Below are 20,341 nucleotides of genomic sequence, written 5' to 3' on the forward strand. Positions count from 1 at the left end.
ACTTTGTTGACACCCATCTGCCCAAGGCAAACCCCGGTGCATAACCTTTATTTTAAATGATCATTGAATATATATATATATATATATATATATATATATATATATATATATATATATATATATATATGTGTGTGTGTGTGTGTGTGTGTGTGTGTGTGTGGTGTGTGATGTGCATTTACGTTACAAGCATTTTATGGAAACTACATGCATAGATATACCTACCTATGAGTCATATTAGCATAGGTCGAGTAGCTGTTATGCTTAGGATTTTCGGTAGCGTGAGTAACCTGTCGTTACTCAAAACAGGTGATTATTATTATCACTCATGATAAAAATGGTGGAAAGAAAAAATGAAGACCGGGCAGGGATATGGTTTAGGTATTGGTGGGTGTAAGAGGTTGTATCTTGTGGCCAATGGGGCATAGCTTAGTTACACTTTTTTCCTGTCTGTGTCGGTTAAGGACCGTCCGTTGTATTGGTTCTAGGCAAGTCACAGACTTATTATTCCGAGCACATACTTGTGTATGGGCACAAAGAAGACTTGTTGCTGTCTTGTCGTGGGTTTTGGCTCTTTCCGGACCGACTGATTGGAGGCGGGAATGGTGGAGGTCTAAGCACCGCAGTGAGTCCGGGGCTTAGGAGCGGGGGCTTGGAGTCCAAGTTTAGACGAGGACCTGGATCTCGTGACAGGAGAGTGATGGGTTGGTCCTGCTTGTGCCTGGGGTACAAGCGGGGTGTGTGTTTTGAGATACCCAGCTGGGCACATTGATTCACGAATCGCCGAGCGATCCGGTACGGCTTGTCTACAATCTAGCACCGTAGTAAGAACTGAAAGATGAAAGATGGTGACGTGGAACTGTTTGTTCAACTCCTGCTTGAAAGTAGAATATGTGATTACATAGAATGGCTAGATAATGAAATAATCATGACTGCTAATAATAAACATACATAAGAATGCACTATTAGTATTACTTCCTGCAAAAAGGATCCCAATAAACCATAAAGCTTATCATACCCTTTGGAGTCGAAAAATTATTCCCACTAGTCAAATAAGTCTTACAAGTATATTGTGTACTCAGGGTTTATTTACCCCTGTTGCAGGTGCAGCTTGAGGAGTAGCCGTTGTGTGAAGGATTCTTCTGGTGGGTACAGACAGATCCTTGTATATTATCGATAGATGTTTCTTTTCATTCCGCTGTTTAATTTCCGCACTCTGAATTTGGTCCTATAATAATGTATTTCTAAGAACTCTGGATGTATGAAATGGACTAAGTAATATAAACTCGTTCTCATTATTGGATCCTGAGGGGAAAATGTGGATTATTCAGGCTCTCCCTTGGGTTGTGCTCGACGGAATCCGCCTGATGTAGCTCGCTCTCGGGGTGCTTAGTGTCTAGTGGAAGACAAGCGCCTCCGTAAGTGCGTTATTTCGGCGGTTCTACCATATTTAATCTAATCCAAAATATAAAAATGGAAACATTGTTCAATAAAAGGGTTAAAAACATAGGGAAAAAGGTTATAATACTCAAGACAAGAGAAATGAGCAAGCTATTCATATTGTGGAAAAGAAATACAAATATCAACTTACAACAACAAACAATGTGGATATTATTCTATCTTTATCCACTAGGAAAACATAGATATGTCGTTAATATAACTAACTAGTGTTGTTGCTCACTCTATAACAACTAAAGAAGGGGATGACTAGCTAGGTATCAGATCAGAGATGTATGCCAAGGATATTACAAAGCATAGTGTTGTTACATTGGGAAACACACCTAAAGCCATCTATATAGATGGAGGGACTAGAGATGAAACAAAAATTTAAAACTATAATCGATTTCTCTGACTGCCAACATCAATTATGGTAACAGAGCCATTAATATGTGGAACAAGACATAGAAATTAATGGTACAATAGCATATGAGAAGCTAAGCCAAGCTTGGACCTTGTAGCTCAAGGTCATGTTATAAGACAAGCAGCAGAACAATACATTGGACAACAAGGAGGTAACAGAGAACTAATTTCTATACTCAATCAACAAACATCAAAACACAAACATTGCTGGCTACACATGGAAATTAAACTCAGTCTCACTCAGACGTGGCTACCAAAGCACAAAACTTTCCTTGGCTTTGCCATGCATATGAAATGACAATATAACTAAAGCAACATTTCTTACACTAGACCTTGTCCAACTTGGTCACCAAGGATACCTCACGGACAACATTATTTCCTCTTCCATGATGTATTGCCTACTTACTTCTTGTAGCCCTTTGAGCCTGAAAGGAAGACGATGGTAGCATCCAAAAGACACGAGGATTTATACCGGTTCAGGCCACAGCCCTATGTCCAGTCTCAGAGATGATCGAGTGTGTGTTCCTCGATTAAATGCTCTGAAGTTCTTACAATGGGGCGGTGCAAGAATGATGGAAGAGGTAGGAGAGCTAGAGCTAGGAGACAGACTGCCCGAAGGAAAGCTTCAGGAGCCCTTCTATGGTAGAAGAATGAGTAAATGAGAGTCGGATTCCCAAGATGGGTGCCCTAGCTGCCCTTATATAGAGTTCGGGGTCAGGGCATGTACAAAGAAGAAGGTTCTCCTGACCAAAGGGTCATGAGCCTGAGGGAGGACTTAGCTAACTTGGCTTGCAAGCTATGCCGTCTTATGGTGCACGTCTGGGCGTGGTTGTCATCATTGTCCTGTGGCCACGTCGCGGTATGGTGTCACGTGGTGCTACTGTGCCGGCCGTGCCGGCACTATAGGCATGGTGGTGGCTCGCCAGATGTCCTGTGCGATATGGTCTCCGCAGTGGTCTTCGTCATCGCCTCCTAATTTCCTAGGGCGTCGTACAAGAGTTGGTAGCCTCCCCCGGGTCGTCGGTCACCCTGTTGGCTTGAGGAGCTGAGTGTCACGTTTCCGATCGTTGGTGTTGTGGCTTCCGTCGGTCTGGGTGGCTTCTAAATCAAGGCCTTCGCCATGGATCACATCCTATAGTGGGTAGAATCGTACTTGCATCTCGTCGGGCCGTATCTGGCCGGTGGGCACAGTACCGGCCGTCATCGCTTTGGGCGGTGTTGTCTTTGTCTGAGCTACATGGCGCAGGGGTGGCGTCTGACCGGACCGAGGTGACCGCTATCCCCTCGGTCCTTGCGGGGTCAGTGCAGCGTACCTACTCTTGTCAGAGCGGGCACGTTTGGCTGTGCTTGATCTCTCCCCCATTTCTCCCAGGGGTCGGAACGGCGGAGAGGTCGTGAGTCTCTTGCGCGTCGTGTGGCTAAGGCAGAAGGAGGGGTCACGACCGACCCTAGCTTTGGCGCCAGTCCTGTTCTGCTCGGCTTAGCTGGGCCTCGGTCATTCGGGCCTTTGCTGGCTAATGTGTCGTGGGCCGCTCGACCTGATAATTAATCGGTGCCTTAAGACACCCGAGGTTATAACCCCGACACAACTTATGTAATTAGTTTTATAATTAGCTCATGTCTAGCCCTTTTAATTGAAATTTAAACATATGATGTGACAGAAACTAGAGTTTAATCCCGAGAGTCAAACATCCCCTTAATGCTCGCAGTTGAACAGACCACCCATGACCTGTCTGTCAATAAATTTGTCATGGTAGGATCTTGAGTTCTTGACGATGTATGACAGTTAAGATAGGCTATGGTCCTGTTCGTTTATCTTATAATCCGTCTTTTTCAGTTTATTTTTTCAGCTGAAACAGTATTTTTCTCTCACAACAAATCAGTCGTAACAGTGTTTTGGTTTGTTTTTTTAGCGAAGTGAACAGGACCTATATATCTTCTGTTGCATTAGTGTAATTATGAGCCCACGTTTTGCTTTCGAGTGCTTTGATGGAGCCTCTGTGCTGTATGAGACACCAAACACGCTGCAATGTGAATTCAGGAGAAGACGGGGAGAAAAGATTTGCGTCAACCGTGTGTTGTGGCCTTGTGGCCTTCTACTTCTAAAGTTCTAAAAGTGGCGCCTTTTTGACAAAAGCGTAGGTTGAGAATTAGTACACTCCAAACCTGCCACATGATGTTCTGGTATGGCCAATTTGTGCCCTGAATCCCTCACCTGATAGTGACAGTATGGCACTAATGCCAAAAGACCGTGACTAATTAATCCACTAGATCTAGTTCCTTCAAAAAAAAAAAAGTTTTCACCCAACATATGCAGAGCAGAGACAAAGGCACTTGAAGATGGGGAGTACGGAGTAGTAGCAGTAGTAACTATCTCCGTAATATATATCAGGTAATCAACGAATGAAACCGAATGAGACACAAGGGTCGACCACAAATTCCATGGCCAGAGGAATCTGATCCAGAAGCACGACGGGGCGCACACAGCTTTCGGACGGTAACGCTAACGCCACCGCAAGATCTTGTCCCGCTCCTCGGCTCGTGCAGTGCTGCGGCCGTGTTGCCATCGGAGGGTCGGTGACGCGGCCCAACCGTTTCCGAAGCCGGTGCCCCACGGGCGCGTTGTCTGCCACCGTCACGTTCACGTGGGGGCCACCTATTCCCGACCCCACAGGCAGTCTCACATCGATAACAATCTCTCTGTGCCGGGACCGGGAGTCTGTCCTTTCTGCTCTGTGGTTACTAAAACCCATCGAGCACCACTTCCCATCTGCTCGTGTCAGTCAGTTCCTCGGGTGTGCTGTGAGTGGCGGCAGCGGCGGCGCGCAGGAGCAGCGGAGTGGCCAAGGCGATGGCGCCGAGGGACCCCAAGGAGGACGGCTTCGGCGTGGGCGGCGGCGGCTGCGAGGCGGATCCGGAGGCTGACATCGAGGCCCCGCTGCTGGTCTCCTCCGGCTCGTCCTTCCTCCTGGACCCGGCGCTCGAGGACGGCGGCGGCGACGAGGAGCAGCGCCGGCGCCGGCGGCGGTTCCTCCACGGCAGCCACACGCACTCCAACACCACCTCCCAGGTCGCGCTCGTCGGCGCCGACGTCTGCCCCATCGAGAGCCTCGACTACGAGTAGGCCCGCCCCCAATCCGCCGCGAATCGCTCGCTCGCTTGGACTTGCTTGACCCAGTTGACCGATGCGACATGCTTGTGCTGCGCGCCCGCGCCCCGTGCAGGCTGATCGAGAACGACGTGTTCAAGCAGGACTGGAGGGCGCGGGGGCGGGGCCACATCCTGCGCTACGTGGCGCTCAAGTGGGCCCTCTGCTTCCTCGTCGGGGCCCTCTCGGCGGCCGCCGGCTTCGTCGCCAACCTCGGCGTCGAGAATGTCGCCGGCGCCAAGTTCGTCGTCACCTCCAACCTCATGTTGGACGGCAGGTAATAGGCGCCACTAGCTGAGAGGTTCCTAGCATTCAGTCGATTGGGATTCGGGCGAGGGTACGAGCTTCCGATGCTGATTCACAAGCTAATTTGATCAGACATGGGTCGGCGTTTGCGGTGTTCCTGGCGTCCAACTTTGCGCTCACGATGTTAGCCGCGGTGATGACGGTGTATGTGGCGCCTGCGGCTGCCGGATCGGGAATTCCGGAGGTGAAGGCCTACTTGAACGGTGTTGACGCCCCCAACATATTCTCACTCAAAACTCTGATAGTCAAGGTACTAGTTCCTGTCTCTTTCATCTCTACCAAAGTTCAAAGTGGCATTGATATTTTGGTGTGACACGATGTATGAGCATGACACCTGGCTCTGTGCATAATATGAATTAATGAACTGGTTGATCCAATTTTTTGGTCTGTCATTTGAGAGTAGCACTGTGGCAGAGATATTTGTAGCCTGCTTGCACGACAGTTTTCAGGTTCAGCTGTAGTTATGTGTTTTCTTGAACTTTCATAGAGTTCAAGTGAAATTCAAGATCATTTTAGAGATTGTTTACATAAGTTGAAGCTGTGAACCATGAGAATGATTGCTTCAGTGGTTCTGGACATGTTAGGAAACTATGGCATAGTATTGACTATTGAGTCATTCATAGAAGAGCTGGAATACCACACTCTGCGAGGGCATCCATATCTGTTTGTTCTCTAAATCTTTTGATTATTCAACTTGGAGCCACTCTGACTGATATGACTAAGTTCATATCTGGTGCATTTTTTGTAAAAAATTGTAAAGTCACACTGTGCCCAGCGTTCATTACTATAGTTTATGATAGTTTCTGAGGGAAAATAGTGAAGTTCTGATATGATAGCTTAATTCTAGAACACTTCTGCTGCATTTAAGTAAGGTGTATTTGGAACATGAACATTCCTTTAATCTGCTTGACTCCTTTAACCATATTGATGAAAAGTATGATTGATCTTATAGAACATTTCTGGCTACATAATCTCTTATCTGCCATGGAGAGAAGTGCTAAACTGTACAAAGGTGTACACATATACCTTTGCTCCTAATTAGATTACTATGATCTAGTAACTCTATTTTGATGGCAAATGGTGAGGAGCACTGAGAATGCATCCTATTTTAAGTTTGCCTAGATTGGGTCTTAGTTTGCGCCCCCCCCCCCCCCCCCCCCCCCCCCCCCCCCCCACCCACCCACCACCACACACACACGCACCAAAAAAAAAAAGGTTTCCAGTTCAACTTGTTTTTGGTACTTGGTAACATAGTGTATCCATCCTCTTATGTTAAATGTCTGAATTAATATTTGATATGTGCTGGTTTTGAGCAGGTTGTGGGATGCATTGCGGCAGTATCATCATCACTGCATGTGGGAAAAGCTGGGCCATTGGTACACACAGGCGCATGCATTGCATCAATACTTGGGCAAGGCGGGTCACGTAAATATCATATGACATGTAGGTGGCTCAGGTACTTCAAGAATGATAGGGATCGGAGGGACCTTGTTACTTGTGGTTCTGCTGCTGGTATTGCTGCTGCTTTCCGGGCGCCGGTTGGTGGAGTCCTTTTCGCGCTTGAAACAGTATCTTCATGGTAAATTCTTTGAAAATGTGTTTCATGATGTATTTATGTAACTTCTGTTTATTACTATTGCGGAGCGAAGATGAGTGTGAAGGCTGCAATCACATATGATCCATGACTTGGATCATTGTTAAGTACCTACACGATGTGTTGATAAAAAAAAAATTCCCTATTGTCTGAGAAGATGGCAAACCGTGTTTTTCAAAAGAAAAATAAGCGATAAAAACAGACTCTATACTTCAATGGGCCTCCTATTCAACATCACTGCTTTCCTATTGTTAATGATTTTTTGAGTTACTTTTACATGAAACAAGAAGGGTGACATAAGGAGTGTTCCACCCAGTGGAAAATTCGACTAACGCAAATGTTTCTTATCATCTGCCACCTCTTTCAATCAGAAAATAGTAATTGAAATTTGTTCAAGCACGGGTAGTATACAAGTATTGATCCGCAGAAGGGTATGTTGCACTAGATTTGCTCCTTATGCATATCCCTTCATAGGTATGGCGTCTTTCATGGACGAACTTTTTTGTACAACTTACAGACATTGAAATATATTTTCTTTTATTTGCAGGTGGAGGAGTGCTCTACTATGGCGAGCCTTTTTCACAACAGCAATGGTCGCTGTTGTGCTTAGGGCATTGATAGACTTCTGTCGAAGTGGCAAGTGTGGCTTATTTGGGAAAGGTGGCCTTATAATGTTTGATGTGACAGCAGATTATGTCACCTACCATTTGATTGATTTACCTCCAGTAATCACTTTAGGGGTTTTTGGAGGAATACTGGGGAGTTTGTACAACTTTTTCCTGGACAAGGTTCTCCGTCTCTACAACCTTATCAACGAGTATGTACCAATGTTGCCTCAGTTTAAACTATCCCAACTTGTGCGGTTTAAACTGAACACCATACATGCTCTATTTTATTGCAGTTTCAATAACCTAACAATGTCACCTTTACTGTTGTATTATATCAGTTTTGAAAACCAATACATATAGCTTCTCATAAAGATCGCATTGTGCATCTACTGAATCGTTTGTAGTCAAAATGCTCAAGTATTTGTGGCATCTTGCCTAAAGTCTTTTATTTATTTTCAGGAAAGGAAAAACTTACAAACTGCTCCTGGCTGCAACAGTCACTGTTTGTACATCATGTTGTCTCTTTGGCTTGCCATGGATTGCTGCTTGCAAACCTTGTCCAACTGACACTGGAGAAGCTTGTCCATCAATAGGCCGTTCTGGTAATTTCAAGAAATTCCAATGTGCAATGGATGAATACAATGATTTGGCTAGCCTGTTCTTCAACACAAACGATGACACTATTAGAAACCTCTACAGTGCTGGCACTGATGATGAATTCCACATTTCTTCCATCCTTGTGTTCTTTGTTGCATCATATTTTTTGGGTATCTTCAGCTATGGCCTTGCTTTACCATCTGGCCTTTTTGTGCCAGTTATTTTAACTGGTGCAGCTTATGGCCGTCTGGTAGGCATGTTGATTGGGTCACAGTCAACTTTAGATCATGGTCTTTTTGCAGTTCTTGGCTCTGCTGCTCTATTAGGAGGATCAATGAGGATGACTGTTTCCGTTTGTGTTATCATCCTAGAACTGACTAATAATCTGCGTATGCTTCCTTTGGTAATGCTTGTCCTTCTCATATCAAAGGTGGTGGCAGATGCTTTCAATGCAAACGTCTACGATTTGCTTGTTAGATTGAAAGGGTTTCCACATCTTGAAGGATATGCTGAACCATACATGAGGCAATTGACAGTCAGTGATGTTGTAACTGGTCCTCTACAGACATTCAATGGCATAGAGAAGGTTGGCCATATAGTTCATGTCTTGAAGACAACTGGTCATAATGGTTTCCCTGTGGTTGATGAGCCACCATTTTCAGATACTCCTACATTGTATGGTCTAATTCTCCGAGACCACCTGCTTGTTCTGTTGAGGAAGAAGGACTTCATACGTAGTTGCACAGCTTCTACCCGGAATGCTTCAAACCATTTCTCACATGCTGAGTTTGCTAAACGTGGATCAGGAAAACATGACAGGATTGAGGACATTGAATTATGTCCAGAAGAACTGGAAATGTTTGTAGATTTGCATCCATTCACAAACACATCTCCATATACTGTCCTTGAGACTATGTCTTTGGCTAAGGCTCTTATACTTTTCCGTGAAGTTGGATTGAGACATCTTTTGGTTCTACCAAAATCTTCTAAGGTTAGCGATTATTTTAGGCTTTGGTTACTTTATTGTTGCTATGTGTATTTCCTTCATACTTGTCTGGACAAGTCTTAGCTCCTTGGTTACAACTTTGGGCCCCCAAGTTAATCATAATAATTACTTTAGATTAACTATGTTGTGAAACGGAACGGATCACCCCAGTTGCATTTGTATTTCTTACCAATGCCATTTTCTTTATATTATAGTACATAAGTCCGATTAGAAATGACAAATACTTCTGATAGTTGTCACTGATAACATTTTGGCTGTTAATTTCATTAAATGCAGAGGGCGCCTGTTGTCGGCATACTAACGAGGCACGATTTCATGCCTGAACATATATTGGGCCTTCATCCTTTCCTCTTTAAGAGCAGATGGAAGAAGGTGCGACTTGGCAAGGTGAAAGTCACCAACATATTTTGAAGCTTGCTGGTGACTGATGATTTGGGGAGGTCACAGAAGGATCATCCAATCGCCATTGTATTGTTTTACTCCAAAAAATCTCATCTAGCAGAATCATGTATTTTGCAGAGAATAACTCAACCTGAATACTAGTATACCTTACTTCAGGAAAATAATTTCGTTGTAAATGCTAACAAGAGGATGGAACATGGCTTTTGGCTTCTAAATGCTAACAAGTTCTTTTCCCACGAAGAAGAGGAATATGTCACTGTAAATTCATCATGAATACTTTAGCTAACCTTTGACAACAAATGCTATTTGTAGGGTCTATAGGTGCATCCATTGTTAGGCCCATCAGTGCAAAAGTAACTTCAGTTCCATCATTCATTCTTATAGGCTACTATTCAAAACAGTTGCTCATATCCCTGCATATGGTGTGATAAATACAATGTATTTCCTCAGCTTTGTTTCATAGCTTCCTTTTGCAATATTGCTTACATTGTGTTACTGTTAGAGGAGTCAAGGGCCTATTGGGCCTTAGCCCATTAGGGTTAATTAGTCGTTTGCTTAGGGGCCAAGTCAGACCTCTCTATATAATGAGAGGGGATGTATCAATCTAGAATCAAGCAAGAGATTAGAAGGAAATCCCTTCTCTCTCTTGCCGGCCGTGGGCGAAGCCCCGCGGCCGGCCTCCCCCTGCGCCCCTAGCCCTAGCTGCCGCCACCACCACGTGAACAGTACCCGCGGTACTGTAGCGCGCGGGTACTGTAGCGCGTAAGCCGCCGTCGCTCCCCTCAGCTCTCTCTCCTCTCAATCCTAGCAACCACATCACATCTGGTATCAGAGATCTCTGGTTCGATCATGTGGTTCGATCATGTCCACCCGTCGTCCTCCGCCGTGGGCGTCATGACGAACGAGCAGTTGACGGCGGCTGTCCTTGACCTCGGCAAGATGGTGGCCGGGATTCATGGGTTCCTGCTGGGGCAGCAGCCGAACCTGTCGCCGACGTCCCAGCAGCAGCTGCTGCCGTCGCCGCCACCGCTTCCGGCTTGGATCGCCGGTTTGCAGCCAGTCGTCCCTACAGCAGCAGCCTTGCAGCTCACGGAGAGGAAGGCGATTGCGCGGGCAAGTGCCTGCCAGGTGTTTGCGGCGGCAGGCTGCGGCGCGTGGCCTCCTAGCGCGCCGGCGGCTTCAGAAGATGCGTTCACCTATGCACGAGGCGACCTTGGCGGCGGTCGACCTCAGCATAGGGGAGCGCGACCTAGCATGGTCGATTGACCTCGCCTGGTCGGACGGCCTCCAGCAACCGCGCCAACCTGCTGTTGTCTTCAGGCGCAAGCATGGTGTTTTTTCCGTGGGCGGCGAACTCCAACTCTGCGGCACCGGCGATATGGGAGCAGCTTTCCTCCTTGTCACCGGCGGGAACACACTGCCTAGCGCCATCGCATTCCACCACCGTCCGCCACGAGCACGTCTCCGCTGGTTGCTGTTGCCACTAATTCTAGGTGGCCATACCCGTGCACCCCTCTCGTTCCGATGGTCTCCATGGGATCCAGGTGGCTACACACGTGCTGGTCCAGCAAGCGGAGGGTGCCCGCCGTATCTTCAAGAGTCAAAAATAAAGAGTCGTAGTCTTCTTCAGGTCAATAAAATAAGCCGAGATGTAAAAGACTTATTTTTAGGTGTTAGGTTTGTGTCTAGTAGAGGCATCGTTAGTGTCATCGTTAGATTGCAGCTCGAGGACGAGCTGCATGTCCAGGTGGGGTGTAGTGTTAGAGGAGTCAAGGGCCTATTGGGCCTTAGCCCATTAGGGTTAATTAGTCGTTTGCTTAGGGGCCAAGTCAGACCTCTCTATATAATGAGAGGGGATGTATCAATCTAGAATCAAGCAAGAGATTAGAAGGAAATCCCTTCTCTCTCTTGCCGGCCGTGGGCGAAGCCCCGCGGCCGGCCTCCCCCTGCGCCCCTAGCCCTAGCTGCCGCCACCACCACGTGAACAGTACCCGCGGCACTGTAGCGCGCGGGTACTGTAGCGCGTAAGCCGCCGTCGCTCCCCTCAGCTCTCTCTCCTCTCAATCCTAGCAACCACATCACAGTTACACCAATGGCTGAAAGCCTGAAACTGATGGTTCAGCTTCTGAGTTGTATTCATTGGATATAAATGCTAATGGTCAAGACTCCAGACCATCTATAAAATTAGGAGATCCTTTTTTATGGAAAGGAAGGAAGGAGGTTAATGATGACTGTTGTTTGGTAGCATGGGAAAATGTGGCTTGGCCAATTGACCTTGGAGGACTGGAGGTCTTGGGATCGCCAATTTACAAATTATGGACTGGGTGTCTGGGTATTAGGGCAGTCCCAATGAAAGAAACTAGTAGTTTCTATAACATAGGATATCGCACCAAAAAAGTACTCCTTTCCAACCCATGGTTTCTATGAGTAATAACTAATTTCTCTTTCTCTCTCCCAACTCTATCTTTTCCTCCAATGGGAGTGCGACACGAACTCCCTAGAAACTGGTGGTTTCTCCCCAATGGCGATTTCATGGTTTCTTGGTGCATTGGGTCAAGAGTAGACCTGGTTTCTTCGTGAAGAAACCATTTCTATGATTTTTGCTCTCTTTCTTCATTAATTACGTTGCCATGTCAGCATTTTGCCTACGTGGCAAGTCATTTAATGAGGATAGAAACCATCATCAATGCACCATTGGGACTGCCCTTACAGGTGGGATATGATGGCTCTGGTTGGGTCTGTAGGTCTTGGGATCGCCAATTTACAACCAATGAAGACCGACGACGCTTTGGACTTGTGACATTCCAATGCTTGTCATTTCACTCAAGTTGCAAGTGGCATGGACACTTTGTTCTGGTATAAGCTCGCTGGTTACATAGTTGCTTTGTGGTTGCTCTTGCACCGACCGGCAGTGGTGGCTTGCGTGCCAAAGAGATATATCAATAATACTCTGGACAGTGACGCAAGCCCTTGGTGACCGTACATGGGTGGGGAGATATTCTTTTTTTTTTTTTTTTGAAACAGAGCTCATTTCATTACTCCTCCGTCACAGCCAAATCGCTGGACAACAAACCCTCAAGAGGCTGAGGTACAGAGTCCCAAGTGGTGCTCTCACCACCAGGCAGGTTACAACCCAAGGAAGCTAGTTCATGAGCTAACTTATTACAATTTCGTGAGCAAATACTAATAACACAAGAGGAAAATTCCATCGCCATCAGGTGCTTGATTTCAGTGATGACGCCACCCATCGACGATAGCCGATACTCATCGCCTTCTAAGGCCATCTTCACCATCGATGCATCTGTTTCAAGAATGACCTGAGCCATGCCCATTTGCGCTGCCATCTTCAGACCTTCCACACATCCCAGTAATTCAGCATGAAACGTGTTCTGGAGAAAGGCCTCACTGCCCGCTCCAGCTCTGCAAAATGCACCTTGATTATCCCTTATAACAGAGCCCCAGCCTCCTGTGCCAAACGTTGGGAAATAAGCGCCGTCGGAATTGATTTTCAGCACTCCATGCTCAGGACTGATCCAGCGCTTCTTCTGACCAGAATCCGACAACAGCTTTGATCGCTCCGGCCGTTTCAGTTTGTCAGCTCGGGCTGCAACAATGTAAGCCACCTCCCGGCCTGCTCTCCTCCTTCCTTCCTCCCTCCATCTATTTCTTTCCTTCCACCACAACCAAAGCAATGTCACGACAGTAGACTGCTGCTGCGGTTGCAGTTTAAAGATTTTCTCCATCATCTCCACAGCTGAACAAGCTGTCAACAGTTCAGAGCGTACATCTTCTAAATTCAATTCCCTCCAAATTTCCCTCACCTCTTTACATTTAAGAAGTAGATGTCCTCCATATTCATCATATCTCCCACACATGCAGCATCTAGTATCTAGCTTCATGCCCCTTCTCTGCAGGACCATACGGACTGCTAAGGTGTTATGACTCATTCTCCATAGAAAGTGTTTCACTTTTGGGGGACAATAAAGTTGCCACAAATTTTTCCAAAAATCACCCCTACCTCTGATCCCCCCCGATCTGTTAGATTGTTGATCTCTTTGCACCACCGCCCTATGCACCTTATAGGCTGATTTCACAGAGAAACGCCCTTTGTTATCAAAGTGCCATCCCAAGATATCTTCCATTTCCATATGGATAGGCAGTGACCTGATTACCTTCACATCTTCTTCCCAGAATGTTTGATTCAATAGCTGCTCATCCCAATTTTCCATTGCCGGGTCGATCAATTCTTCGACTCTTTGGAGTAAAGTCCTTCCTTTAGGTGTGATCGGTCTGCGGGTTATATCTCTGGGTAACCATGGGTCTCCCCAAATATGAATTCCTGCTCCATTTCCCACCCTCCAGATGACTCCTTCTTTCAGGACTTCCACCCTTTGCATAATGCTCCTCCACGTATACGAACACCCGTCTTTCACCTTGGCCTGCAGCACACTAGTGTTTGGAAAATACTTGGCCTTTAGAATTCTTGCACAAAGAGACTCAGGGGTTTGGATTAATCTCCATCCTTGTTTAGCTAGCATCGCCATGTTAAAAGAATGCAGATCCCGAAACCTCAATCCCCCTTCCTTCTTTGGTTGAGTTAATCTCTCCCAACTTATCCAGTGTATGCTGTTCTCCTTATCTTGGTTGTTCCACCAATATTTAGAAATCATCGCGCTGATTTGACCACAGATTTCTTTTGTTAAATCAAAGCAACCCATAGCAAAGACTGGAATCGCCTGTGCAACTATGACGACCATGACCTTGACCCGCTCCCTCCCGAACACCAGAACCTTGCCTCCCCCATCCGCGAAATCCCCAGATCCGCTACATCCTCGCCCAAATCGCCCAAGCCAAGATCGCATCCGTCATTCTCTGCGCCGGATCTACCTGCTGGTGGTTCGCTTGCTGCCTCCAGTGCAGCGGTTGTTGAGATCCAGCTCCCTGCGGAGCTATGCTCGGATGGCCGATGCAGCGCTGCCGCTTCGACGGTTGTGGAGGCGACGACCTGCATGGTGGCTGAGCCTGTCGCTGCGCTCGATGCTGCTCTGCCTTCACCCGCCTGCATGTCCGACGGCTGCGGCGGCGCGGGCTCCGACATGACGGTGTCTGAAGAGGCGGACCGCGGGGCTGTCATGGAACCTTGGGGTGGCGCATCCTCTCCGGCGTGTAGCTGGTGGCCGCCCCTGGCCGAGCCGCCGTCGCCGGGTGCGGGCGGTGCCGCGGCTGCCGAAGCTGCGGGTGGCAACACTGGCACGTCTGCCCAGTCACCCGGGATGGTGGAGCTCGGATCCCGTACGGGTGGGCCCAGCGACGGCGGATCCGCGGCAACCACCGACGCTGTGTTCGTCCCCGAGCTGGCGTCGCCTGCTCGCTCGAAGGGTCACTCCAACTGCCGACGGCGCTCGATGGGTCGCTCCACTCTCTCCCCCGACGCCACCTCGTTCTTCCCCGGCCACCTCTCCGCCGGTAGGTCCAAACGCTTGCGTTGGGAGGATGGCTCTCTCTCCGGCGACTCCGACCTCGAGCGCTCTCCTTCCCCGTCGCTGAAGGCCGCGAGTTTTACTCGCTCGGGCGCTGCTCCCTCCTCGGCGAGCCACCCACCGATGGCGGCTGCGGCTGCCACCCCGGTGCCGCGACGCCGCAGGCGGCGTCGACGTCGTCAACGACGCAGCGGGCGGAGGGCTGCCACGGCCCCGACGGGTGACTGCGACCCGCCACGCTGGGGCGGTGCGGCCGCGCCCTCCGTGGCTCCGCGGATCCCAGTTCAACTGCGGCTCGGCCCGCGGAGCAGGGTATCTGCCCTTGATGCAGATGGGTGGCGGTGCATCCTGCCTCGTTCTCCAATTCTTCCCGTGGCCAACCAGCGGCTGCGTCGGGGAGGCGGTGAGGCCAGGCTTCAGCTGGGCGTCCCACCGGGGGTCAGACCCCGGATCTTCCCGGTCGATTTTCGGGGTAGGTGCTTCAACTGCCTATCCCGGACTCACCGGGTGGCCACCTGCCGGCTCCCCCACCGCTGCCTGCGTTGCCGCGGGTTTGGGCACAGGGCGCGTGACTGCAAGCGGCCGAGGTCCAACGATGTCGCCACCGCCTCCACTTGCCATTCCTCGCCGTTGTTGGGTGTATGTGCGCTGGGTGGCAGGGCATGGTCGTGGACTGGCTCGCTTTGCTTCGGTAGCGTTACCGTCAAGGCCACCTCTGGGTTGCCTGCTGATTCGTCGACGCCCCACGCCCCATCCGTGATTCCTGCTGTGGGCGAGGTTGCCGTGGACTCCTCCCTGCCTCAGGTTTCCTTCGACGACTTCTTTGACCCCATCGCTTCCGAGATGCAGGCCGTGCCGGCCAATGAGCGATGGGATCCCATGCGCTCCGAGGGGTTGGTCGTCATGGGGAAGCCTTCGGGTGTGGGGGTCCCGGCAGGAAGGTCGCCCCTTCCGGCGCAGCTTTGTGGATCGCCTGACTTGGCCGCGCCTTCACATCTGGAGGATGCTCCCTCCGGTTGGGGGGCCGACTGCGTCAATGTGGAGATCGCTGGCCCATCTTGCTCGGCCCCTTCTTCGGACGAGGAGCACTCGGGCCACGCGGGGTCGCCGTCCAGAGTTCCTTCCCAGCTTGTGGCCTTGTCGCCCGTGGGCGCGGCGGCGGCTGTGGCGCCTGCTCCGGTGTCACCAAGTGCACTCTCGCAGTATCTGCAGTCGCAGCTTTGCTCTGCCATCACGGAGCCGATCTTGGTCGAACCTCCACGTCTCCGTGTTCCTAGGAGGAGTCGTGCGGTTGAAAGCACATCCTCACAGCCACGTCGTAGCGGGAGGCTAGCGGCCAAGAGTAGATGCAGAGCCTTCAATCCGATCGTGCAAGCCCAGAACGTGTTGATGGCAAAATTGGGAGTCCGCCAGCAGGATCAGGCGTCGCAGGCCGATGCGGAGGGCGATTTCGATGAGTACATGGCCCTATTCGACGGGCCTCTCTCGGAGTCCAAGCGTGAGGCAATCAGGATGCTCTTCCCGGCCGGCTCCGCGATTGAGGGCATCCAGCTGGTGGAGGGGGTGGAACTTGAGGTTTAGCCTACCTCTGGGTGCCCGCCCTAGGTCGTTCGATCGTTGCCCATGGCTTAGTTTACTAGCTCGCTGTCGCTCAGCCTGTTGTTGCTTTTAGTCCTCTCGTGGTAGCAGCCGGGCTTCGTCGTAGTCTTCTTTAGTTTTTTTCGCTTGTGTCTTCTCCTCGCCTAGGAAACCTTTGATTACTTAGTGTTGAGCCGTTTGTTATTTGGTTTGGTGTTGTCTACTTCCTCTTAATGAAATACGTGCTACACGGCATGTTTGAGAAAAAAAAATAATTTCCTTTCCAGCTTTCGACAGCAGTTTCTCTTTCCACCCTTGGATTCTTTGCCACACCCTCTCTTTTAAGTATGCAAACACATCTGTTCGAGATCTCCCCACATAAACCGGCAACCCCAGATATTTTTCACTCCTTGTCTCCGCTCTAATGGACAGGATCTCCCTCACCTTTCTTCTTTGATCCTCCCCTGTGTTGCTACTAAACATAACTGCCGACTTGTCTGTATTAATAATTTGGCCGGAACAGTCCTCATAGATCTTCAAAAGCTCCTTCGAATTCTCAGCTTCTTCCTCACTCGCCTTGCACAAGATAAGTGACTCGTCGGCAAACAGCAAATGTGAAACTGCCAGCGCTCGTGGGGAGATATTCTAGGTGGCCCTCATTGGAAGGATTGACTCAATATTTGCAACCGTGTGATGCACTTGGAAAGGTGGCCTTATCTTAGGAAAATGATCGACACTTCTGGAGGAAAGAGATCAGGGGGTCCTTTTCATCCAAATCCACGTACAAGGCCTTCTTTTGTGGCTCAGTTACCTTTGAGCAAAGGTGACTGTGAAAATCCTGGGCCCCGGCTATATGCAAAGTGCTTTTGCGTCTTACAATTTTGAAACAAATGCTGGACAGCGGATCGTTTAGCCCAAAGAGGTCTTCCTCATCCTGAGCAATGTTTTCTGTGTGACCAAGAGAATGTCCAGCATAGCCTAACTTGGCAATTTTGGCACAATTTGTTAGCACCAGTTGGTCTAGGCACGTTGCTCCAAGGCGCGATCTGATCTAAGCTTCTCGAAATGGTGGAGATATGCAAGCTGTCGGATTGATAAAGCTCAAAGACAAGGTTTAATATTTTATTAATTAATTTAATTAATACCACTATGATTTTTGGGGCCTGGACGGCTGGACCTTATGGAACCATAGGAGCAACAACCAAATGTGCTTTTATGGTGTTTCCCCTTGCCTCTATGGCCATTTTGGCACAACTCAGGTTTACTAGTGAAGCTATTTTTTTGAAAAACAACTTTACAAATGACTTTCTCGGCGAAGCTGAGTTGTTTTGAAAAAAGTGTTTGGCAAAACAGCTTAAATGATTGAGGGAGAGATCTATGATAAGCTACTATTTTCAGTTTCATCCAACTCATGTCTTTGTGAGAGGAGAAAAACAGCTTCGCCCATAAAATTATTTTGGAAATGAGTGTTTGGCAAAAAAAAAAAAAAAGCTCACATGAAGCTGTTGTGAAGTGCCTGCACGGCATTCTTCGAGGAGTTGAGACTTTGGAGCCTTGCTGGAGCGAAAGAGCTTCAAGAACTAGACTTAGGTTGTGATGAGGCAATGAGGGTTAGCTTGACTAACCTTTGTCCGGTCATTTTTAGGTTTTTTCGGGTGATTTTTCTTAGCTTGTGGTCCAGTCCCTCTGATCTCGCTCCTAGATGAGTTCGATACTCTGATCTCATGAGATAGACCATATTTTTTTTCTCTTTTGTGTGAATCACAATACAAACGGACACTTATATGTGTAGGTACTCTCACCTATGAAGTATGAACGCATACATATACATCCTACCCTATAGGCAACCTTTGAAAGATGACTGATAGTGAACCAACAAATCTCAATAATAACGAAGTCACGATAGACACGCTCGCACACACTCTACCTCATAAGAGCATCTTCGAAAGGCTAAGACTAAGCAGCCAACATATCTTGAGATTGATGATGTCACCATAAATGTCTCGCTATCGATGGACATGTCATCTATCACGAAAAAACAACACCATTTGAATCCTGAAATTCATTAAGTAGAAAAACATCAGAGAGGCATAGATTATAGTCATACAGGATAAAGAATGAATATTTCCTCAGTAAATTTTAGAAGTGCGAAAATAGCAGTGTTTAGTGTATCTGAAGCATCATTTGCGACAATAACAGAACACGAACAATAATAATTAATAATATCATAGCATTGCACCCTTGTGGGAAAGCTATAGTTGGCTATATAATTAGAGGATAGCACATGAGACACAGATTCATAGTGACAGAGACAGAGAGTGTCGTACGTCTAGTGTATGATGATGCTTATATTCCTTGTGTGTCGTATGCTGGTATGCGTTGGAATTGTTGGGTGATGCTAGAATGCTCAGATGACAAACCAGGAGCTCTTTATCCCTTCTTAGATAGTCTGGGACTCTGGGGTTAGGTTATAGAGAATCATATCTTGATCTACTTACAAATATGTTTGCTATTTAGTTACAATAGAGGGCTTATCTAGTCAGTTTTTATGTATATCTACTTATGCATTATCGACTAATGTAGAATCTAGCTCTGGCCAGTTAGTCAAGCCCACCCTATCCTGGGAGCCAGTTTTGGCCTCGATGAGGATACCCATGGCCTATGTACTCATCAATAGCCCCAAACCTCCATGCGATTTGGAGAATCGGATGGAGATTTAACCCTAGTTTTATGATCCCTAGGTGCACAATAAACGTATCTAGTGGGGATGTAGGCCTGGCCGTTCTTCGACTTGTAAAGTCAGGAGAAGGATCTTCTATTGTAACTTTCGAGTAGTTAGTGATCCCAGAGTCATCCTTCACGAAGTGTATTGAGTGGTTTTCTAACATCGGCTCAATAATTGACCCGAGAGGTCTACCAAGTGGCCATCATTACCGGATCAGATGAGTCGAATGGTTCCCAGCCTTGTTGGCTATCATGCCATCGGGTAGATCTTGAAGTCCCCCGCCTTAGATCAAAATATATGCCTTGATTGGACATGATGAATTCGTTAAGCACCTTGGACGCAGCCCTCAAGCTCAGTAGATGAGCATAGTGTCTAGAGTTCCTATTGTGTAGAGAATTCGCCGTGCGAATAACCTAGTGTTTCACTACTTAGATGCTCCATCTAATCGAAGTATGTCGTGAAATACGAAGATGGTCATCGGATAGTTATTTAGTAGCCTAAATAAGATAAGCATGTATAACAAAAAAATTTCTTTTTCTTTTCTGTACTGTTATTGTGTTGTGCGTTTTGCCGAAAGCTGATTAATTGTTGCCGTATATCACCCTCTATCTCAAATTATATGTTTTTTTTTTGCTTTTCTAGCCTAGATATACGATATAGCTAGATATCTAATAAAGTAATGTATCTAGAAAAATTAAATTAAAACAATCTATAAATTAGAACAAAAGAAAGATTACTCTACGCGAATATTCTATTTAATATGTTTTCATTTAAATTTTTGATCGAGGAAGACTCGAATTCGATTCGATTCGGTCCCTTTTCCAACCCCATCACACCTTCCCAGAATAAAAAACCACCCCGCCAGATCATCACCGTCCACCAGAAACCACACCCAAACCACCCACTCTCCTGCGGGCCCCACAAAATCTCTACCCCACCTGTACGCCAGTCCAACGCCGCCCCTCCACCCCGACGCTAGCGCCTCCCCCACGTCACCACCTGACCAGGAAGCCAACCGAGCAACCGAAACGAAACGGGCA

The 20,341-nt window shown here is 47.8% G+C and overlaps 1 protein-coding gene across 1 annotated transcript; it reads left to right on the forward strand.

Annotated features, from left to right (window-relative positions):
• Positions 1–4,626: 4,626 nt before the first annotated feature.
• On the forward strand, positions 4,627–9,960 carry LOC136493845 (putative chloride channel-like protein CLC-g). The gene is made up of 7 exons (XM_066489979.1): positions 4,627–4,977; positions 5,082–5,282; positions 5,384–5,561; positions 6,628–6,890; positions 7,453–7,722; positions 7,973–9,101; positions 9,393–9,960. Exons 1-7 carry the CDS (start codon positions 4,709–4,711, stop codon positions 9,525–9,527), a joined length of 2,445 nt encoding a protein of 814 aa, XP_066346076.1. The 5' UTR covers positions 4,627–4,708; the 3' UTR covers positions 9,528–9,960.
• Positions 9,961–20,341: the final 10,381 nt, after the last annotated feature.

The sequence above is a fragment of the Miscanthus floridulus genome, chromosome 11 (genome assembly GCF_019320115.1).
Source record: "Miscanthus floridulus cultivar M001 chromosome 11, ASM1932011v1, whole genome shotgun sequence".
NCBI lineage: Eukaryota > Viridiplantae > Streptophyta > Magnoliopsida > Poales > Poaceae > Miscanthus > Miscanthus floridulus.

Bases quoted from the DNA above. Each gene is read 5' to 3' on its own strand.
- LOC136493845 (XM_066489979.1), top strand. From the start codon at position 4,709: ATGGCGCCGAGGGACCCCAAGGAGGACGGCTTCGGCGTGGGCGGCGGC. The intron at 5,283-5,383 runs GTAATAGGCGCC...TAATTTGATCAG, and splicing joins AACCTCATGTTGGACGGCAG to ACATGGGTCGGCGTTTGCGG. The intron at 5,562-6,627 runs GTACTAGTTCCT...GGTTTTGAGCAG, and splicing joins TCAAAACTCTGATAGTCAAG to GTTGTGGGATGCATTGCGGC.